Genomic DNA, 22,741 nt, shown 5'->3' on the forward strand with positions numbered 1-22,741 from the left:
CCTTAGGTCCTTATCTGCCTTCATATTCTTTTTTCTATGAGTGAGGTAAGAATTTGATGGGATGAGGGGAAAGGTGTCTTAAAAGGAAAAACTCTGAAAACACCAATTTTATGTATATAAACATTAAAATAGCTAAAAAGAAATACACCTGGGGGGATTCTGTGTAAAAACAAATGACAAATTCTGCGAAAACAATTCAAATTCTGCAGATAATATATTATAATTCTGAAACATTCTGCAGCCTTTAGGGCCTGTTTACTAAAGGTTTTCTTCCATTTTCTGTCTATGGGGAAAAATGCTTAGTAAATCAGGCTCTTTTATTTGTTAAATAACACAATATAGTCACTGTTTTTGAGTGACAATTTATAATACAATACAGAAAAAAAAAAAAGTTACTACTCAAAGATGCATAAATTGAAATTGTTTTAGCAGAATGTTTCCATCATAAGGCCCGACTCCTCTCCCCCCAGACTGCTCTTTTCCTTCCCCCCAAGCTCTCTCACCCCTTTTTGTCTTGAACCCCTCCCCAGCTTGATCTCTCCCTCCTCCTCAGTTCAATCCCCCAGCTTTCCCTCTATCTGCTCCCAGGATCAGCTTCCCCCCTCATTTCTTGATATTTTCACCCTCCAGTAATACTCTGTTTTCTCACTCTGCCCTTCCCCCACTGACGTCAAACATCCCCTCCCCAGCTCTCCATATCCCTCTCCCCCTCCATGTTCTAAATCCCTCCACCTCTTTTACCTCACTCTGACCACCTCTGCTTCCAGCAGGATCCTCGGCTTACTCTCTGCCTCCACCCAGGCTTCACCCCCCTCACCTGCTTTCTCTGCGCCCCACCAGGCTCAGACTCCCCCAATAATCTCCCCACCCCGAACATTTGCTGCTTCCTCGTCCCCCAGTTCTCTCCCCCACCCCCAAGCAAGAGCCCTGCTTTCTATCTCTCTTGTCCTCCTTCCCCCCCCCCCCCATGCTTGACAACCTCCCCAGCTCTCTCTCTCTGCTCCCTGTTCCCCAGTTCCTTCTTTCTCTCTCCTACCCTCCAAGCTCCACTCTTGCTGTCTCTTGCTCCCTTCTCTGTTGGCTGTTTGGGCAGAGTCCAGCACAGTTCGGCAACTATAGCCACAGCCTCTTTGGTCTTCCGGCCTCTGCGGGACAACTTGACACCAACTTGTCTTCCTTTTCTATTATTGTTATTATTATTTATTAAATTTGGTAGACCGTCTATAGTAAAAAAAAAACCAAAAAGCTTTCCAGCTGCCAAATGCAGAATTGTTCTGGGGATGTTGCGGTCCCGGTCGCAAGTCTCGCGACCGAGCCCTTGCCTCCTCCTCCGGGCTGCCGACGACGGGACCCGCTGCTCGCCGGGCTCTTGTCTCCTTCCCCGGTCCGCCGCCGACGGGACCCGCTGCTGGCCGGGCCTGCTCAGGCCTTCCCACGAGGGAGAGACGCCGCCGAGCCTCAGAACCAGGGCCCTCCCCTCCTAGGCCTGCGCACCCGCAAGGAGGAACTATTTAAAGGGCTTTTCCCGCCAGACCGCGGGCCGCCCCCAGAAGTGACGTCAGACGCCGGCAAGTATTAAGGCCAGCGTCTGACTGATCAAATCGCCTTGCAACGAGGTTCCCTGCTTAGGTGTTAGTTGCCGTGTGCTGTTTTCTTCTCTGCTTGGCTCTTCAGTTGGTTCCTCTCCGGACCTTCTGTTCCAGTTCTTGGTCCCGCTTCAGTTCCAGCTCCGGATCTTCTGTTCCAGTTCTTGGTCCCGCTTCAGTTCCAGCTCCGGATCTTCTGTTCCAGTTCTTGGTCCCGCTTCAGTTCCAGCTCCGGATCTTCTGTTCCAGTTCTTGGTCCCGCTTCAGTTCCAGCTCCGGATCTTCTGTTCCAGTTCTTGGTCCCGCTTCAGTTCCAGCTCCGGATCTTCTGTTCCAGTTCTTGGTCCCGCTTCAGTTCCAGCTCCGGATCTTCTGTTCCAGTTCTTGGTCCCGCTTCAGTTCCAGCTCCGGATCTTCTGTTCCAGTTCTTGGTCCCGCTTCAGTTCCAGCTCCGGATCTTCTGTTCCAGTTCTTTGTCCCGCTTCAGTTCCAGCTCCGGATCTTCTGTTCCAGTTCTTGGTCCCGCTTCAGTTCCAGCTCCGGATCTTCTGTTCCAGTTCTTGGTCCCGCTTCAGTTCCAGCTCCGGATCTTCTGTTCCAGTTCCTGGCCCCGCTGCAGTTCCAGCTCCGGATCTTCAGCTCCCATTCCGGACTCCTCCTGGCTTGCTCCCCTGGTTCCTGACTTCAACCTGCTTTTGACTCTCCGTGTCTGCCGCCCACCTCGACCTTTGGTTTGCCATCTCGCTGTCATCGCCTAAGTCCCAGCGGCCCGGGTCCTCACGGGCTCCTCCCGGGGGGGATCTCGGGCTTCCAGGGTGAAGACGCCATCTCCTCTTCCAGCCTCGCTACCACCTAAGTCCCAGCGGCCCGGGTCCTCACGGGCTGCTCCTGGGGGGATCTCGGGCTTCCAGGGTGAAGACTCCGGCTCTGTGTCCAGCATGGCTCCGCCTTCCAGCCTACCTCTCCACAGCGGAGTGCTCTTCTTCTTCCATCCCACTCCGCCAGGCCGGTCCAAGGGTCCACCGTCACATCCGCATCAGGGGAGGGGAATTTTGTGCAAATTCTGCGCGACTAGGTTATACAGAATTCCCCCAGGAGTAAAGTAAACACTGAGATTAATAGATCATAAACACCTGAAAACTGAAGCCCAAGGCTAGATTTTATAACGGCGTTAATCTTTTTTGCGATTTCAAGAGGGGACTAGGGTTGCAACTGGTTCTGGATTTTTAGGACAGGTTGATCCAGTCCTGGTTTTACTCCCCTGCATGCAGCTACTTATAGTTTTGCTTTTCTTAGGGAATGCAATAGGGAAATCAGAATAAGTCCCAGCATACAATGGGGTAAATCCAGGACTGGATCAACCTCTCCAGTTGGCAACCTGAAGCCAGTTGGCAATCCTAGAGGGGACTGGTCTGTAAACCAGCACAAAGGGGACCAATTCATGTTTTTCTAGATATACAGCTCCCGTGAGCTGCATTTTTAAACACAGAATATTATTTGTATTTGCCGACTTTGATGTTTATTTTTTTTCTGCTGGAAATGTTTGCAAGTCCCAATTTTTGGTGACTCAAGTACCAAGTGAGTTTATTTGAAGAATGATGAAGGAGGTGTTTCACCCCCTTAAAAGGGAGGGTGAACATTTCTGATAGGGGAGCTTCAGACGGGATACTGAGCAACAGTTCTCAGTATAACACTCTGAACCTCTTTAATTTCATAAATTTCCCCTCGAGGTTTCTGTGACAGCTTCATTGTTTTTATTTTTCAAATTTTGCTTTTTCACTGCACTTTCTTCTTCCTTCATTGTTTCCTTTCCTTTTCTACTTTCATTACTGTAGTCATAGATTTCCTCCGTAATGGTCTATCATTTCTTCCCCAGTGCAATTTCATATCTTTTTTTCATCTGTTCTGGTTTTCTTTTTCCTTTCATTTTTCCCCTCCTATTTGTTTCTTCTTTGGTCACAGCTGCCCCCTTATGGTTCTCTGAAATATTACTTCTCAATGTCGCAATAAAAAAAAAAATCTAAAAAAGCAAAACAAAACCCAACCCTCTGCTGTGTGTGCCAAAGTCAAGGAGGAAGAGAAACAAGCAGAACATGTTCATTTTGAGTTGAGGAGCCAGAATGGAGAAAGGATGTGGTCAAAGCAAACTGGTAGAGTTTGACTGGCACCTCCATAAACTGTGTAGGAGTGCACAGTAAGCAACAGTTTGTAAGCTCTCACCAGCAGTGGGAGGACACTGAATAACCCTGCAGCATCATCTGTCCTGAAAGGTCAAAGAACGCCTCTCCCTTCCTAATCATTCTATTCTCTCATGCTCAAAGTCAGATTAGCACCCCTGTCTATTACAGAGGACTTTTGAACTTCTGCTTGGATGTCCAATTCGACTTTATGTTGCTGGGACATTGGAAAGAGACCTGTGAGGCTCCAAAAGCTCATGTAAAATCACATCTGTTTATAATATTTATTTTGTTGATCCAGTAAAAGATGATTACAACTGCTGAAGCTTTCTTTTTAACGTTTTTAAAAGTAGTTGGGTATTTTTTCTGTAATTTGCATGTTTTTAATATGTGTGGGTCAATGAACAAGTTGTAGGTGATGCTTTTTTAATGGACTAAATACATCTGTGACCAGCTTTTGAGAGTTATCTTCTCTTCATCAGGTCAGAGGACAACTCTTGAAAGCTAATCATAGATGTATTAAATTAGTCTGTCAACTACAAACTTGTTTGTTGACCCTTAATTCTACATATGCAAGTGGACTAACAGCAACTACAATTCATTGCTTTTAATATATGTTTGTGTGTCTCTCTATATATGTGAGAATGTGTGTGCGTGTGTGTTTTATTGTTTCAGTGAAACTTTTTGGACATTGAAAATGTCTATATATCCAAACCTAGAAATATTATCTTGTTTCTGGAAACTAAAATAATAATAAGTTTCTGATTTTTAAAGAAATAAAAGCAGTTTTTGCAAGTCAAATATGTGCACCTTCTGAGTTTTGATTGTGTTTAGAAACAAAATGTCTTTAAAAGGTTCTAGTTTTAACTACAAGAGCTCTCAATGCATATCCTCTGTTCTTGATAGTATCAAAAGTTTTATTAATAATAATAATAATAATAATAATCATGCAGTACTTTTATAAATATAACCTAAACCTATTGAAATTGCAGATCTACAACCAATGCAGTAGTGAATCTAGGGTAGAGGGACAACCAACCAGCTGTCAATACCCAACAGCTCCATTCAGTCCACCCCAGCCTGGGCTCCAAACAACTCAGTGGAACAACCTAAAGTAAATAACATAAAACTCTATCAATTCCTGCTTAGTGCCATCTCTACCCAACCTTGCCAGGAGATACATGCACATTGTCCATTGTGCCCCAGAGATGTGCATCTCTATTAATTTTTTGTGCTTTGTTGTACACTGTGTCGTAGAGGTGACACAATGTCCCTGAATGGAGATGCAGGTATTTGCTATAGCAGTCAAGTGCATTTATGTGCTGTGTTCACTGTGTGCCTTTCATGTTTACTGCGAAGTGAAGCAAGAGGTAACCATATTATTCCAGGAGAAAACTGGATTATTTGGAGTCTGTGTGCTTTTATTAGATCAATATTAGAATTATCCAAGGATGGTGGTATACACGGCTTTCAAGAACACATCGGGCCCTTCTGCAGATGTTTACCGTGGAATAATTTCAACAATATTAGATTACAGTTTAGATTTAAAACAGCTTTTCATCTTACCTGAAAATGTTTCTAGCCTTGGCAAATTCTTCCAAAAGTGGAAATGCCATTGAATAGCTTCATATATTTTATTAAAAAAAATAATCCAAGAAACGCTGCTGTGAAAAGGTTCCTAAAGATCATAATTTCTATTTATAATTTCCTTGGTTTCACACTTGATTTGATTTTTACATGAGGCTGTATAATAGCACTGCTTTCTGTCATCTCAGTCAACTTAAATATCTGGTTAGCTGATCTGGACTGCTGTTTTGAGACTTACAGAAGGACATGGCCTCCCACAAAGTAAAGCTTAGGTACCGTTTACTGTCAACACATGTACCGTCAACTACCAGCTGCTAAGTTTCATTTCAGCTTTCAGCAGTACTCCAGTGTCAATCTTATTTTGTTTGTTTGATTGTTAAGTACAATGATTTCTGATTTGAAAAGGCCCAGCGATATGGAGAGCATTGTGTATCTGTAGGAACTGCAGAAAGCAATTAGTTACATGCACTGTGTTACAAAGAATGACAAGATAAACAGGTACAGAAGGTTGTGGGATCCTGCAAGTCTGATTTAGAGAACGCTGGAATGTGAATAAGGTGACCATAATGTATTCTTACATTGGAACACGGAAATATATTTAGATTTGAACTACACAGTGGGGAAAAAAAATGTGCCTATAACAACTTGAATTGTTTTTTTTTTTCTTCTGAGTCCTGCATCCATTCACAAAAAGTGAATATGTTGGCTGAACTTCACTGAAGCTAGGTGTGACACAAAGGTGTCACGAGTATGGCTGACCCAGCAGCTCAGCATTGCAGTTTGCCAATAAGCTCTGTAGCATGAAGCAGCCAGTCCAGTCAGATAGAATAAAGACACGCGACCCAATGTTACTGTGGCAACAGTCAGTAGTCTGGTGGTTATTGACTGCTGTCTGAAAACTAGCTCCACCCCACATTTCTGACTCAAATCCCAGAAATAAAGCTTAACAAAAAAAAAAAGGAATATAAGGCCATACCTTTTTATTGAACTAACCCAATACTTTTCTTCACTAGCTTTTGAGAGATTACACTCCCTCCCTCAGGAAAACATGGCATTGCCAGAAAATAAAAATGAATAAAAAATGGTACATTACAATAGTAGTGTGAAGGGGCACATAGAAGATTTAAAGGGAAAGAAAAAGCATATTTAGTCAGGTTCATTACATTTGTAATATGCAATAACTGATGGTTTCCCCCCTGCCTCTTGGGTGACATGGGGATTTAGATTGGAGGTGGGCAATAAAAACTATTTGAGTCCTGGGCACGTTTTCTGCTCTGGCCTTCCAGGATATTTGCATGGCAGATTGAAAGACAGGCAGATAATAACTACAGTTTAAAAAGCGTCAGGTGGTAAGCACGATGAGTCAGATGGTTACAATGTCCCGGCCACAAAGAATTTCTAATCTGAATTTGACCCGAGGAAGTTAAAGGATTTGCTAATTATGGTTGATAGGAGAATGGTGAACAGACAAATTCATTGTTTTTATTAGGCACGGAGTGTACTCTGTGCTGTACAGAAAGGTACACAAAAAGTGACAAGTAGAGGGAGATTTTTTAAATAAGAAGTGATGCCAAACCATAAAGCTGCATTTTTTTAATGCTGTAATTAGCCTGATTGCTATTCACAAGGATAATAGTGTTAAAATAATGAATGTTCACAGCAGCGAGGCAAAAAGAAAATCAACACAGCCTTAAGAAGCCTAGGTTGGAAGTGTTTCAGATGCTGTTAGCGCCGGTCTCTTCCTGAAATGTTCGCACCTTCAGACGTAATTTGTTGATTTCCTCTCTCCCCGGTTTCTCGGAGCACTTCTGACCACATACTCATTAGAGCTATGAACAGCTAAAGTAATAACAAACCTGCTTACATTAAAATACATTTGCAGATCAAAATGTCGTGTCCACCAGACTTTTTTTTCTCCCCCCTATTAATGTTGTGGGTGACTATTAGGAATTACAGAATAGGTAGTTTAGCTGAATTAACCCCTTTAGCAGAAAGGCATATCCTCCTACCTCCAAAAATTTGAACAATACTTGCATCGGAGAAATGAAGAAAAAATGTTTAGTAAAAAAAATGTTTTGACTTGGGACATCTTAAAACAATGACGTTTCCAAATTAGGAGACACGAACTTTTAGGAAGCTTAAACTTCTCTTGTCTTTATTATTTCTATGTAGAAATCTTGATGTCCAAATTAACACACATGCCAATGTACACCAGGGCCAGTAGTCCTTCGATTGTGAAGGAACTCATCCAGCCGTTTGGGTTGATTTGTTGCCAAAAGGGTGCAGACTGGTTTGTTTGTTTTTTTCTTCAGGACATGCTTAGACCAAACCATGTCTTTTCCATTAGGACACACGATCTAGGGGTTGCACCTCCTTTCTCCCCGAGCCGGGCGCGATGACAATGGGACCCTGGACCTGTTGCTTCGCTTGTCAGACCGTGCGTGCAGGGGAGGGGGGGAGCTGCCTGCACCGATTCCCCCCCCCCCCCCCCTCCCGGCGCTGCCTGCGTGCCCGCCCCCTCCCGGGCTTTGCTTGTAGCTGTAGTGGCACTGACACGAGCGGGGCTGCAGCTGGGAGGCGAAGGCGAGGGGATGGGCGGGCCCTGGCGGAGCTCGGCCTCCCCCCAGCTCACATGCACATGCCGCCTTCCCTGAAAAGGCTGGAGAGGAGCCGGGCGAGCGGCAGAGGCGAGGCAGGAAGGCGGCTGCGAGCCCACGGCCACGAGCGAAGCCTCCGAGCCCCAGGATCGGCCGGTGCCCGCGGGAAGCCCGGACTCGGCGCAGCGGCGGCCCCCGGGGATGCTCGCCTCCACCCCGCTCTGGAGAGCCCCTTGACGCCCTTTCTCGGGAAGTGAAACTTTCGGGAAGCCGCAGGAGAATTGAGGCGCTCTTCCCATTTCGGTTTTTGTACGACTGTGGACTGTCGGGGGTGGGTACGGGGCAGGGACAGCGCGGAGCCGAGCACCTCAGGGAATTTCAGGGGAGAAAAAAAAAGAAAGCCCGGTGCGGGCACGAACGATTGCCCCCCGATCCTCCAGGGGGTTTTTTTTGGGACGCAACCCCTCTCTCTCTCTTCCTTGGCTGCACAATGGATACGGTGCTTCTTCTTTTCGGACTCTTGGCTCTGTACCTTTCGGGATCCCGAGTGACAGGGCAAGCAGGTAAGTCCCCGAAGCTGCGGTGGGGGGGATCTGACACCCCCTCCACGCCCGAGCCCCTCTAAAGCAAAGCCCGACGAGCTCCTTCCTCGCCGCCCGCCCTGTGCCTATTTCTATTTCTATCTCCCTCCCTTCTTTCTTTCTTGTTCGGTAATAAGATGCATTCGTCTCTGCGGGTGGATTTCGAAACGGGGCTGTGGGATGCCACATCTGGAGTAAATCAAAGGTTTAAAAATACTACAAAGCCCTTGTTTTGCATTACGTTTTTATTGGGATTTATTATTTTTTTCTTGTGTTTGGAAAGCAGGACCGATCTCTCTCGCCTTTCTTCAGTCAATGCCAGCAGAACCGCATTAATAATCAATGTCTCGCCGCTTGTTCTGAATGCGTTTAAAAGTCTCTAATTCAAGGTGGGGGGGAGGGGGTTACATTTGTCGTTTTTGGAAGCGAGAAATCGGCTTCGGGTGAAAGCGTGCGCTGCTCGCGCGGAGCCCGGAGGCTGGCAGAGCACGTGGCCAGCGCCGGGAGAGTCGCGCTTGCCCTGCAGTTGGGAATCCAGCATCGCAGCCCCCGCCGCATCCACCACTTTCTCTGGCGGATCCCTCCCTGCTGTCCACCCCCAACCCTGTGCGTCTCTCGCCTCCCCTCCTCTCCCGGTTGGTTTCTCTGGAAAGTAAGCCGGTGGATATACATTTTTTTTTTTTTTTTTTTAGATAAAACAAACATTGCAAACCTCAAAAAAGGTCTGTGAAGTGGTACGAAACTTTTCAGGCTGGAATTGGGTTCCAGCAGAGTTGCCAGAAGACAAGCGGCGAGGGAGGGAGGGAGGGAGATGCCGGCAAAAAAAAGAAACTGCCGAGATCAGAACAAGAGACGCAGAGTAGAGCGGAGCTGCCTCAAGTAACGAATAATTCGCATTTCATGAATGCCAGAAGTGGACTAAGAATATGTTCCCAGAAAGGACAACAAAATAAAGATCCACCCAACCTCGATCTAAAAGCATAAAGGAGTCTTTAAATTGGCCAATGATTTAAACAGAAAGTAAATGAAGTATTTAACAAAAAAAAGTGTGTTGGGCAGTAATTTAAAAGTCACTAGGGATGGGAGGTGCAACTAGTGTGTCTGGTGGTATTGAAGAGATGAGAGAATGACCACTAACAACCAGTGCTGCAGCCGGAATTAGAGGGAAGACATTCGTTAACATTTAACTTCGTAATTTCCAAAGCAAGCATGCATTAAATTGCGATGCTGTTTGGGGAGATAAGGCACAATCTAAAATGATCACTTTTTTTTTCCCAAGCATGCCACTATCAATTTTTATTAGGTTGTAGCTTAAAACACGAATGTAGGCATTTTGCACACTAGAATATATTTGTGGGTCTTTTGCATAGCCATGACCCCAGCTCTCAGAAAAGATTTGACACCTATGAGACTTGCAGAAATCATATTTGTGGGTGTATATTTGCATGCCACATGTAGAGTAAAAAGCGAATGAGTAATATTGTGTATAGTCATAAATATTTCTGCATTGTCTAGTTTTCCGTGCATCTGCCTCTGTCTGCATGGGGTTTACCAGGTTCCGTCGATTGCTTTCCAAAGCAGTGGCTGCTTTTTAGGAATTGTCTAGTAGGCTCATTATTCAGAAATTCGGAGTTCGGAATATTCTGCAGCCTTCGAGGTTGGCAGATAAGGGAGCTTAGCATTCGCCGAAGGCGGCTTTGAGGAGGAAGAGCCCCCTCTGGCATGGCTGGCTTGAGGTGAGTGCGTTAGAAACGGACGGGATTACATGATCTCTGTCTAGATTTTCGGCCTCTGTTTTCCAGATCAGTTTCTCAGCAGGTGGAAAACCTGTCAAATGTGGATTTTTTTTTTTTGTGTAGGGGGGCAGGGGGTTATAAGGGGTTCGGCTTACAGTTTTTTCTTCTTCATTTGGGCTACCAGTTCAGTCCAATTCTTCAGTGGGCAGACCTAGCAGGATTGCATGGGAGAAGTGAGACATTTTGTACCCTCCAGCAGTTTGCGGTTTGTTTTTTTTGGGGGGGGGGGAGGGGGGGAGGACAGCAATCCCTAAATCCCCCTTGCCAGGGATACAGCTCCTCTTCTCTCTCCTCCCTGGATTTAGAGGTTTTTTGGGGGGGGGGGATTACATGTAATTTTAGTGTATGCACTGTTTTTGCTCCACTTACAGAAGATTATCCAGTTTTCATTTATTTTCACTTTAGGTCTGTCCTATTAGTTTCTTCTCGATGTAGAGAAAAACTAATATTGTTTTAGAAATGATTCCTCCCTGCAGCGAAGGGTGGGGTGGTGGAGAGGAGAGGAGCATTGATGCCAGTCTAAAACAGGCCAGCTCAGTGGGAGCTAGGGTCTAGATCCAGCAGCAGGAGCCTTCATTTTCAACCACCTGGAGACTTTCCCCGATTTTACATCCGCCCAATTCACTTAGCCCAGCCATGCAAAAGCAGCTCTCTGTCCGGGGCCCCGCGCCAGAATGCCTCCTGGATCACTGCAGTCCATGGACCTAAGGCCAGTTCCTAGGTGTTGCCGTTGTGCGATGACTCCCCCTTCAGGCAGTGGCATCCCCAGCCCTGGGAGCAGAAGACCTGACCTGATGACGAAGCCCGGGCCCTCTGCATAGTACCGAGCCTCTGGGTCAGCCCTTTACAAAATACCTTGGGCATATTATTTCCTCAAACATGAAGGCATACTTCTGCCCGACCTCACTCTTCTGCCTATCTCCCTTGACTGTGGGCAGGCGGGAATGGGACCTATTACGGTCACATTAAGCGGCCTAGAGTGGGGCATAACGGCTGGCAGCATAGGGCCCCCACCTCTTCCCTGTTCCGACGCCCGTGCCAGGCTGCTGGGAGAAGCACAGCGGTGGCAGGTTCTAAAGAGCACTCGGCTTGCCTAGCGTCTGTGCCTTACTCTCTTCTATTGCCCCACACTAAATACATCTCATCACCGATACCCTTTCACTTCTTGCCTCATTCCATACTCCCCACCCGTCCCTCCACACATGGCCGTCCGCCTCACCTGTTTTTCCTTCTGTCCAAAAGTTTCCATCTTCTGTTCCCTGATGCGCTATTCCCCTGCCTGCCCCCCGCCCTCTGAGGCTTGCCCTTTCTCTCTCTCTGCAAGCTGTCTGTTAACGCCCCCCCCACCCTCAACTGCGACATTTTACACCTGTCTCCCCTCAGCCCGTCAGCTGCCTTAGCCCCCGGCTGTCCCCTTCTCTCTCTCTCTCTCCTTTCTCCTCAAGGACTAGCACAGTCTGCCTGATCTAGACGGTAATGATTAAGCATTAATATTGATTTCTAGGGTCACGGGACAGAAATAAAGACAGTCTGAGACAATTCTATTACCCCCAAGAACAGCATCACCGTAAAACACAAAGCGCTAACCCCGAGAGGCTGGAGAATTGTCTTTGCCATGCTTTCACCGACACCATCCTTTCGTTGGCACCTTTCTCCCACTCTCTTCTGAGCCTCAGAGCAGTCATTCCCCCATCTTTAACCCTGCACTATTAACTGTATTTTCCCCAGCAAAAAAGCACACACCAGATTCCTGGAGAAGCAGCCATCTAGTGACTGGCAAGTCACAATGTTCGTGCGATTCTCCCCGGGAGGAGCCCTTCCACTTGTAAATCAGGCTCATATTAATGGCTTTTTTCTCCCCCCCCCCCCCCTTAGTCACGTGAGCAGAAAATTGTGCATCATGCTTCATTTTAACTGATTGCATTCTTTTTAACGCCAGCATCAGTTAATAGGGATCTGTGATTAAGCTCCTGCCTTCGCATTCCTCAGGACTGATTGCACCGCAGTTGTTAACAAATATTAAGGTGGCTGAGCACGCTCTGTGCTTTAAGATTAGCGGCAGCCCATCCATAACTGACAGCATCCTATTCACAATGAACCATACCTCACCCTAAACATAGCAATTCACTTTCCTTTCTATTTAGGCATGTTATGAAGTGGGCTTTTTAATGCTGAGTAGTGTGCTTGCAGTTGCAAGGAAGGACATGGAGAGGAAGATACTGTAAAATCCAGGACATATCAAGATCAGTTTTGGTTTGGTTTTTTTTTTTGTATTGGGGGAGGGGCAAGTAGTAAAGCACAAATCTGTTTACTGGACAGAGATGTTCATCACCAACCTCCAAATGTATGTCCATGTTGACCAAAAGTGATTTTTTTTTTCACTAAGTGCTGATGTAGGATGTCAAAGGATGCAACAGCTTACTCATTGGGGAACCATCATTAAAATTATTCTAGCAGCCTGCTCAGTGGAATTTTATAACCTTGTGTCCCGTGTATCATTTTTCCTGCTCTGACTGATCACTGGTCTTATATTGGCTGCAGTCAGAGGCAGGCATGCCTTCCCTAAAAGTGCTCCAGACACGCACACACACACACACACACACACACCATAGAGATATGCAGTGCTGATATGCTTTCCTAACAGGATTCTGTGCAGTTAGGTTCCCAGATCTCGCACCAGAAAGAGCTCTAGAGAAGAAGGCAATTTTGACAGGATTTAGGAAGCTGTCAAGTGAAGATAAGACCATGATCCTATCCTGCGGGATTCCAGTTGTATTAAGAAGGGGGAAAAAAAAATAATTTTTAGCCACTGAGCTGCCTGCCAAATTATGTGACCTATAGCAGGCCAGCTGTGGTGTAAAAATAAACCACGGATAAGTGAAAACTCAGATTTCGTCTAAAGACAGACATCGGACCATTTTTTTTTTTTTTTTACTGAAATTGCAGTCTTGGAATATTTAGATGCAGGTTTTTAGTGCCACGCGGACGCGGGAGAGTGAGAAACTTGGTAATAAAGACCTAGCAGTTAGTTACTTGTTTGTATGGCGGGTTGAAGGATGTCTTCTGCTGTTGCTTCCTCTGTAAGCTTCCCTCTCTGATGCCACCTTTCCTGACTCCCCCCCACTCCTTGCTTGGGGAAGTGTGGGTGCCTGCATGGGACTTTTCCAGTGACTCAGTCCGTGACGGATCGCGCTGCCGCGGTGCCGTCCGGCACGTGCAACCTCCACTTTGCTCGGGCAGCGGTCCTCCGGGCAGGCAGCAGCAGCAGGAAGAGAAAATAGCTTTAGCTCAGCAAAATGGCCAAAGACGTCAAATCCCTCATGTGTCTGTATAAATGAGAGACCTAATCTAGCCCTTCACCCTTTCTCTCCCCCCCGCCCCAAGAAAAATAGAAAGCTAACAATAGTGCGTGATCTCCCCGGAGGTAACTTTATGACACGGAGCGCCCCTACCAATAGGCAGCAGGAAGAGTAATGTCCTCCTCTGCTCCCTAACTACAAAGCTGCTGGTAAGGCTAAGGTGAAGAGATCATCAGCAAACTCTTTGATGCAATTTCTACTTATTGCACTCAGTGCTTCGAAGGCGAGGGCTTGGGTTCCCTGTGTCACCATCCCATAGGGATGATTGAGTGCACTGTAATTTATGTGATTGCGCCAATTGTTTGAGGGAAGAAGGAAAATGAGGCAAGCCAGGAAAATGCCTGCATTCTGCGGTTAACCCTTGCAGTCAGACCTCTTTGCTATTCCCCCCCTTAGGAAACTTTGACTTGCACGTTCTTTTGGGCGCTGCCTGCAGATTGTTGAAGAAGAGTCTGCATTTTTATTTAGACGCTGAGTCAAAGTGTATTCTTACATATTTTTTTTTTTTAGAATGTTGTAGTTGAAATTATTTATATTCCACTGTCAAATGACATTCAGGTACTGTAGGTATTTCCCTATCCCCTGAGAGCTTACATTCTAAATTTGTACCTGAGGCAACGGAAGTAGTGAGATTTGAAGCCTGGCCTCCCTGGTTTGAAGCCTGCTGCTCTAACCCCTGTAACTACATCAGCAGTTATAGGGGATTTTACTGACCTAGGTAGGAGTTAGAGACCATGGTATATCATCCAGGAGCCTTCTGGTTGGCTGCAGCCCTGGGCACTACATTAGTGAGCATCTCCAAGAGTCAATAATCAAATAAGAATCTGTAAAATAGTATGGGCTTATGGAGGAGTGCAAAGTTGCATTTTTCTTCAATTAAAATTATGACAGTTGTATAAAAAAACAAACAAACCCTGGCTTTTCTGTTTAACAAGTTTGTCATGTGATATATTCTGAAATGTAATAAATATAAATTGAAAAAAATGTGACTGCCAAAGGTTAGTGAGTATGCTCTAATGGCCTTTCTAGCTTGGTTACATACCACAATCTAACGGGCCGATACAGTAAAGTCCGCGGGAGAGCGGACGAACGCCCGCTCTCCCGGCGCGCGCACTGGCCCTTCGCCGGTGCGCGCGATTCTGTATTTAAATTAGGTGATGCGGTAGAAACGGGGAAAAGGAGGCGCTAGGGACACTAGCGCATCCCTAGCGCCTCCTTTTTGACAAGAGCGGCGGCTGTCAGTGGGTTTGACAGCTGACGCTCAATTTTGCCGGCGTCGGTTCTCGAGCCTGCTGACAGCCATGGGCTCGGAAACCGGACACCGGCAAAATTGAGCGTCCGGTTTTTGGCCCGACAGCCACGGGCTGAATTCAAATTTATTTATTTTTTTACTTTTCGGGACCTCCGACTTAATATCGCTATGATATTAAGTCGGAGGGTGCACAGAAAAGCAGTTTTTACTGCTTTTCTGTGCACTTTCCTGGTGCCGGAAGAAATTAGCAAAGGTCGGCACTAATTTCTGAAAGTAAAATGTGCGGCTTGGCTGCACATTTTACTTTCTGTATCCCGCGCGCATACCTAATAGGGCCATCAACATGCATTTATTTATTTATTTAAAGAGTCTTCTATACCGATGTTAGTCGAAACATCACCTCGGTTTACATGGAACAAAAGCAACGGAAATTACAAGTAACAGGGGAAGGGTAGGGGGTACAAAAAACCAATAGGCGAGCAGAGAAGCATAGGAACAATTAACAAGTGAACTTTAATGTCATAAGAACAAGTTCATAGTCAAATTCAGGTCATGATCCATCACAATTCAATATTCATCAAGGGAGTTGGGGAAAGGCTTGTTTGAATAGCCAGGTTTTGAGCTGGGCTCTGAATTTGGTGATGCAAGGTTCAAGTCTGAGGTGGGTTGGGAGTGAGTTCCAGTGCATAGGTCCAGCAATGGAGAGCGCCCGATCCCTTGTAGCTGTGAGGTGTGCTTTCTTTAGGGATGGCACATGGAGGGACCCTTTGTTAGTGGTCCTTGTCGGTCGATTCGAGCAGGCAAATTGGAGGGGATCTACCAGCCAGCTGGAGTGATGGGAATATAAGGCTTTATGGATAATGGTCAGGGATTTAAAGAGGATGCGGGAGGGAATAGGGAGCCAGTGTAGGTCCTTCAGTATAGGGGAAATATGGTCGTATTTATAAGCGTTGGAGAGGGTTCTGGCTACAGTGTTCTGTAGCATTTGGAGGGGCTTTAAGGAGGAGTAGGGTAGGCCAAGAAAGAGGGAGTTACAGTAATCCATCTTGGATGCCAGTGTAGCCTGGACGACAGTGCAGAAGTCACTAGCGTGAAGGAGAGGTTTCAGGTTTTTTAAGACTTTAAGTTTGAAGAAACCCTCTTTGAGTATGACACTGATATTTTTTTTGAAGTTCAGTTGTTGCGCTATTAGGTGCCGTGGGTTGGACGCGCGTTTTCCTCCCCTTACTGAATAAGGGGTAAGGGAAAATGCGCGTCCAAGAGCAGGCTAACAGTGCGCTCCGTCGGAGCGCACTGTACTGTATCGGCCTGTTACTGTGGTTGCTAGAGCACTCGGTGTTAGGTGATTGGGGGTAGGGGGTGGATGTACAATAGTTATGTCATAAACAGGTGCTAAGGGGGTTTTAAAGAACTTGGGGAGTGCCCTCTTGGCACATCACTGGGGTCTAGGAGTCCCTGTCTCAAAGGATCTAGAACAAGAAGTTCCGCTCAGAGCAAATGGGATGCCTGCATGTGTCTGTGGTTCATATATATAGGTGAACCAGAGGGGGGGGGGGGGGGGGGGGAGGGGAATCCATTATCAGAATCCTCATGTTTTCCCACCCCTGACATGTCCTGAAAATTTGGTATGGATAGGGAATAAAACACAAAAATTGTTAGGGACACACACACATTCTCATAAGCCTTCTTTCACTTCAGTAAGTAGTAGCTTGAAAACTGAGTTCCTACTGCACAAAGCACATAGAAACATAGAAATGACGGCAGAAGAAGACCAAACGGTCCATCCAGTCTGCCCAGCAAGGTTTTACACTTTTTTTTTCTTCATACTTTTCTGTTACTCTTGTCCCTTTAAATTATTTTTTTGGTTCTATTTCCCTTCCACCCCCGCCATCGTAGATAGCAGTGCTGGAGCTGCATCTAAGTGAAGTATCCAGCTAATTGGTTTGGGGTAGTAACCGCCGTAATAAGCAAGCTACTCCCACGCTTGTTTACCCAGCCTGTGCAATTCAGTCCTTGTTGGTTGTTTGAATATACATCCTCTTTTCTTCATTCCCCCTGCTGCTGAGGCAGTGAGCTGCACTGGATATGTATTCTAAGTGAAGTATCAGGCTTGATTTGGGGTAGTAACCGCCGTAACAAGCAAGCTACACCCATGCTTATTTGTTTTACCCAGACTGTAATTCAGTCCTTGTTGGTAGATGTCTGAATATAAAACATCTTTTCTTCATTTCTCCTGCCGTTGAAGCAGAGAGCTATGCTGGATATGCATTGAAAGTGAAGTATCAGGCATTTTTGGTTTTGGGGTAGTAACCGCCGTAACAAGCAAGCTACTCCCCTGCTTTTATGTGGATGCAAATCCTTTTTTCCACATTTCCTCTTGCCATTGAAGCATAGAGCAATGTTGGAGTCGCATTAACCGCGTGTATGTTTATTGAATAAGGATATTCATCTCCAGGTAGTAGCCATCATTCCCGCAAGCCACCCCCATGCCTCTTCTCTTCATTCACATCCTCTAGGCTTTATGGATCCACAGTATTTATCCCACGCCCGTTTGAAATCCTTCACTGTTTTGGTCTTCACCACTTCCTCCGGAAGGGTGTTCCAGGCATCCACCATCCTCTCTGTGAAGAAATACTTCCTGACATTGGTTCTGAGTCTTCCTCCCTGGAGTTTTAAATCGTGACCCCTGGTTCTGCTGATATTTTTGCAACGGAAAAGGTTTGTCATTGTCTTTGGATCATTAAAACCTTTCAAGTATAAACACTGTGGGATAAACACTGTGGGTTAAACACTGTGGATCCATAAAGTCAAGAGGCCGCCAATGAAGAGTGGGTGACTCGCCAGAATGATGGCTACTGCCTGGACACAATACCCTTATTCAATAAACATACACATGGTTACTGTGACTCCAACATCACTCTAAGCTTCAACAGCAAGAGGAAATGTGGAAAAAAGGATTTGCACTCACAAAGCTGGGAGTAGCTGGCTTGTTACGGCGGTTACTACCCCAAACCAAATGTGCCTGATACTTCACTTTCGATGCACATCCAGCATAGCTCTCTGCTCCAACGGCAGGGGAGAAGAAAAACTGATACTTCACGCATACCCAGCATAGCTTCAACGGCAGGGGAGAAGAAAAAAGGATTCACACTCACAAAGCGGGGAGTAGCTGGCTTGTTACGGCGGTTACTACCCCAAACCAAATGTGCCTGATACTTCACTTTCGATGCACATCCAGCATAGCTCTCTGCTCCAACGGCAGGGGAGAAGAAAAACTGATACTTCACGCATACCCAGCATAGCTTCAACGGCAGGGGAGAAGAAAAAAGGATTCACACTCACAAAGCGGGGAGTAGCTGGCTTGTTACGGCGGTTACTACCCCAAACCAAATGTGCCTGATACTTCACTTTAGATGCATATCCAGCATAGCTCTCTGCTTCAAAGGCAGGGGAGAAGAAAAACAACCAATAAGGGCTGTATAACATAGTCTGGGTTAAAACAAATAAGCATGGGTGTAGCTTGCTTATTGCGGCGGTTACTACCCCTACTACCCCCTAACTAATCAAGCTTGATATTTCACTTGGATGCAGCTCCATCACTGCTCTCTACATTAATGGTGGGGGAGGAAGGGAAATAGAACCAAGAGCTAAAAGAAACAGATAAGTATGAGAGAAAAAATGTGTGAAGCTTGCTGGGCAGACTGGATGGGCCGTTTGGTCTTCTTCTGCCGTCATTTCTATGTTTCTATGTTTCTATGTAAGTATCTGAAAGTCTGTATCACATCACCCCTGCTCTTCCTTTCCTCCAGGATGTACATATTTAGATTCTTCAATCTCTCCTCATAAGTCATTTGATGAAGACCCTCCACCTTTTTGGTCACCCTTCTCTGGACCGCCTCCATCCTGTCTCTGTCCCTTCCAAGATACGGTCTCCAGAACTGAAAAAAGTACTCCAGGTGAGGCCTCACCAAGGACCTGTACAAGGGGATAATCACTTCTCTTTTCTTACTCGATATTCCTCTCTCTATGCAGCCCAGCATTCTTCTGGCTTTAGCTATCGCCTTGTCACATTGTTTCGCTGACTTCAGATCATTAGGCACTATCACCCCAAGGTCTCTCTACTGCCCCGTGCACATCAGCCCTTCTCCCCCCATTGAATACAGTACTTTCGGATTTCCACACCCCATATGCATGACTCTGCACTTCTTGGCATTGAATCTCAGCTGCCATATCTTCGACCACTCTTCCAGTTTCCTTAAATCCCATCTCATTCTCTCCACTCCTTCCGGTGTGTCCACTCTGTTGCAGATCTTAGTGTCATTCGCAAAAAGACAAACCTTTTTTCTTTCCCTTCTGCAATGTCGCTCACAAAGATATTGAACAGGACTGGTCCCAACACCAACCCTTGCGTCACTCCGCTCAACACTGCTCTCTCTTCAGAGTAAGTTCCATTTACCATGACACATTGTCTTCTGTCCATCAACCAGTTTGCAATCCAGGCCACCACCTTGGCACTCACTCCTAAGCTTCTTATTTTATTCACCAGTCTCCTGTGCAGAACCATATCAAAAGCTTTGCTGAAGTCCAATTAGATGACATCGAGTGCTCTTCCTTGATCCAATTCCTTGGTTACCCAGTCAAAAAAGTCTATCAGATTTGTCTGACAGGATCTTCCCCTGGTGAATCCATGCTGCCTCTGGTCCAGCATTTCTTCCGACTGTAGATAGTTCACTATTCCTTCTTTTAACAGCGACTCCATTACTTTTTCCACCACCGAGGTGAGGCTAACAGGTCTGTAGTTACCAGCCTCTTCTCTGTTTCCACTCTTGTGAAGCGGGATCATCACCGCTCTTCTCCAATCACTTGGCACCACTCCCGTTTCTAGGGATCTATTGAACAGGTCACACAGTGGACCCGCCAGCACATCTCTGAGCTCCCTCAGTATCCTGGGATGAACCTCATCAGGCCCCATGGCTTTGTCCACTTTCAGTTTCCCCAGCTCTTCCCATACATTCTCTACTGTAAATGGATTTAATTCTACTCCACTCCCCTCCAGTTTCTTGTTAACTAGTGACGGTCCTTCTCCAAGGTCTTCTTTAGTGAACATAGAACTGAAGTATTCGTTGGGTTTTGGGGGAAGATTTTAGCAAAATGCTGCTTAACTAGTCCACACTTTTTTCTTTATTGAATATAAGAATATTCTCACTCACAAATAAAAGACAACTTCCGTGCTGCTTCAAAGATCAGCCCTAGCATCCAGTCAGAGCAAGTATGTCTGACCAGTCTGAGTTTCATGTTTTGTTTTTCATTTTAAACAGCTGATCCAGTTTGAAAAACCCAATCTACAGCAGCTGGCCAGTGGCCACATTCACCTTGTGTCCGCGGTGGAATCGATCTGAGCTACTAAATCCTGTCCTCCATTCCGTCAAAGGGCGCAGACCAGCATCACTGGTCCTGTTCTGGGCATACACTGAATGTGCGTTCTAATAGATCAGCCTGAAAATGCTAATCTACTGGCAAACATTTTTTAAATATCCTTCTTCCCCTTCTTCCCCTCCCTCTCCTCCCTCTCCTCCCAAAAACCCACCACCACCTAGCAAGATCCAGCCACTTTTAAGCCTAATAATAAGTAATTTTTTACAGGCCGATACAGTACAGTGCGCTCCGGCACTGTTAGCCGGCATTTGGATGCGCGTTTTGGACATGCTAGCTTTACCCCTTATTCAGTAAGGGGTAATAGTGCGTCCAAAACGCGCGTCCAACCCCCCTGAACCTAATAACGCCTGCAAAATGCAAATGCATGTTGATGGCCCTATTAGGTATTCCTGCGCGATTCAGTAAGTAAAATGTGCAGCCAAGCCACACATTTTACTTTCAGAAATTAGCGCCTACCCAAAGGTAGGCGCTAATTTCTCCGGACACTGGGAAAATGCACAGAAAAGCAGTAAAAACTGCTTTTCTGTGCACCCTCTGACTTAATATCATGGCGATATTAAGTCGGAGGTCCCGAAAGTTAAAAAAAGTTAAAAAAAAAAAAAAATTGAAATAGGCCCGCTGCTCGCGGGTTGAAAACCGGACGCTCAATTTTGCCGGCATCCGGTTTCCGAACCCGTGGCTGTCAGCGGGCTTGAGAACCGACGCTGGCAAAATTGAGCGTTGGCTGTCAAACCCGCTGACAGCCACCGCTCCTGTCAAAAATGAGGCGCTAGGGACGCGCTAGTGTCCCTAGCGCCTCTTTTTACCGCCGGGCCTAATTTTAATAAATTAAAATACTGAATCGCCCGCTCTCCTGCGTTTTTACTGTATCGGCCTGTTAATTTGTTAACCAGGAAAGTTTTAGAAGGAGATAAAGCAATTTGGCCTAGGTCACACGCAGAGCCAGCGATGATTCTTTCAAGAGAATTTGGCGCCTTAGGCAAATCTTCGGTTATGCACCCCCTCTCCCAACTTACCTATTGGCAGCAGCTCCAGCACAGCGCTCCCTCCTACCGGCGGCAATGGCTCCAGCACAGGGCACCCTTCTTTAGTATTAACTGAGGCACAGCGCCCCCTCTGTGCCTCACGCTGGCAGGTTTCTGCTGCAAACCAAAATGTAGGCCCTTTAGACAGCCACCTAATTTACGTAATGGAAGCACCACCCTGAGTTGTTTACTCATGCATGGAGAGTTCTGAAGTATAGTCCAGTTCTCTAGGCATGAGGCCATTTCCTCCTCCCTCGGCACCATCGATGCCCTTTTAGGTAGCAGGAACGTGACCTCAGAGATTCTTTCCGTGACATCGCTACGCTCGTTTGTGAGGTCACGCACTGATTTCCATGGCAGATGTCTGAAGAAACTGGGATAGTGGAACAGGCTGCTGAAAATGTAGTGTATTTCTGTTCTAGAGACAAATCTTCCGTACTGGTAGAATTTAGGGACGGCTGAAAAAAGTCCAAGAAATGGAGCTCTGCTAATGTTATTTAATAAAGGCCCAGCTGAGTTTGGTGATGGCTCTTTAAAAATAACGATTCCCTTTCACTTACACGATTATACAAATAGCCATGAATTGAACTTCCAGACCTATCAATAATAGCACACGTTTATCATATTAGCAGAAAAGTCCAGAGAAAAGTGGATTTAAAAACATTCACTAATGCCATTACTTCGTTTCTCCTAAGCTATTGAAATTGTTTTGTTTTTTTTTTGTTATAAAATTACACATAATCATATTATAGCTGATGGCATTATGAGAAACCAGAATGTGAAAACTTATCAAAGTTTCATTTGAAAAAAAGATTAAACAAGAATGTTTCTCCTAAGGTAGCTGATTCCTCTTGTGGGAGCCTACGCGATTTTAAAAACAATCTTTTTCCTGATCTTATTTTCCATGTGCGCATGGTATAAAGAAAAGTTGTGTAGAGGCTTTAGAAGCCCCGTTTTCTTTTTAAATTGAACTTCGTATGTAAGTGGTTTTAGTCTCATTAGTTTGGGAATTAATAGTGTGGGAGTGTGTGTATGTTTACAGTAATGGTGTTTGTTAGCGTTTGTGGTAGTGGTGTTTGTGTTAGCCATGTATGTGTGTGTCTAATGATGTTTTCTGTTTAAACAGTGCAAATGTGAGCAATGTAGTGATGTTTGTGGGTACAGGAAAGAAGGCTTTTTTTTTTCTCTTCTTGGTTTTCATTAGGACTTCAGCCTTAACTGTTGTCCAAGGCTGTAAAACTGACCCTGATACATTGCCAGTTGGCCCGAGTGGATGTGGTCAAACACTTACATTCCAGACTTGATGGATTGCTACATTTTTTTCTGGCTTCAGCTAAGGAAGAGA

At 45.8% G+C, this 22,741-nt stretch overlaps 1 protein-coding gene across 2 annotated transcripts in view; it reads left to right on the plus strand.

Moving 5' to 3' along the window:
• Positions 1-7,927: 7,927 nt before the first annotated feature.
• The window catches only part of NRP2 (neuropilin 2), a 277,836-nt gene continuing 263,022 nt past the window's right edge, over positions 7,928-22,741 (plus strand). The window contains exon 1 of one of the 2 annotated variants that reach the window (XM_029606320.1): positions 7,928-8,510. In XM_029606320.1, coding sequence (XP_029462180.1) covers positions 8,438-8,510 — 73 coding nt within the window. In that variant the 5' untranslated portion in view covers positions 7,928-8,437. The remainder of the gene's footprint in view (positions 8,511-22,741) is intronic. The other variant, XM_029606319.1, reaches the window with a different exon arrangement.

Source organism: Rhinatrema bivittatum, chromosome 6, assembly GCF_901001135.1.
Source record: "Rhinatrema bivittatum chromosome 6, aRhiBiv1.1, whole genome shotgun sequence".
NCBI lineage: Eukaryota > Metazoa > Chordata > Amphibia > Gymnophiona > Rhinatrematidae > Rhinatrema > Rhinatrema bivittatum.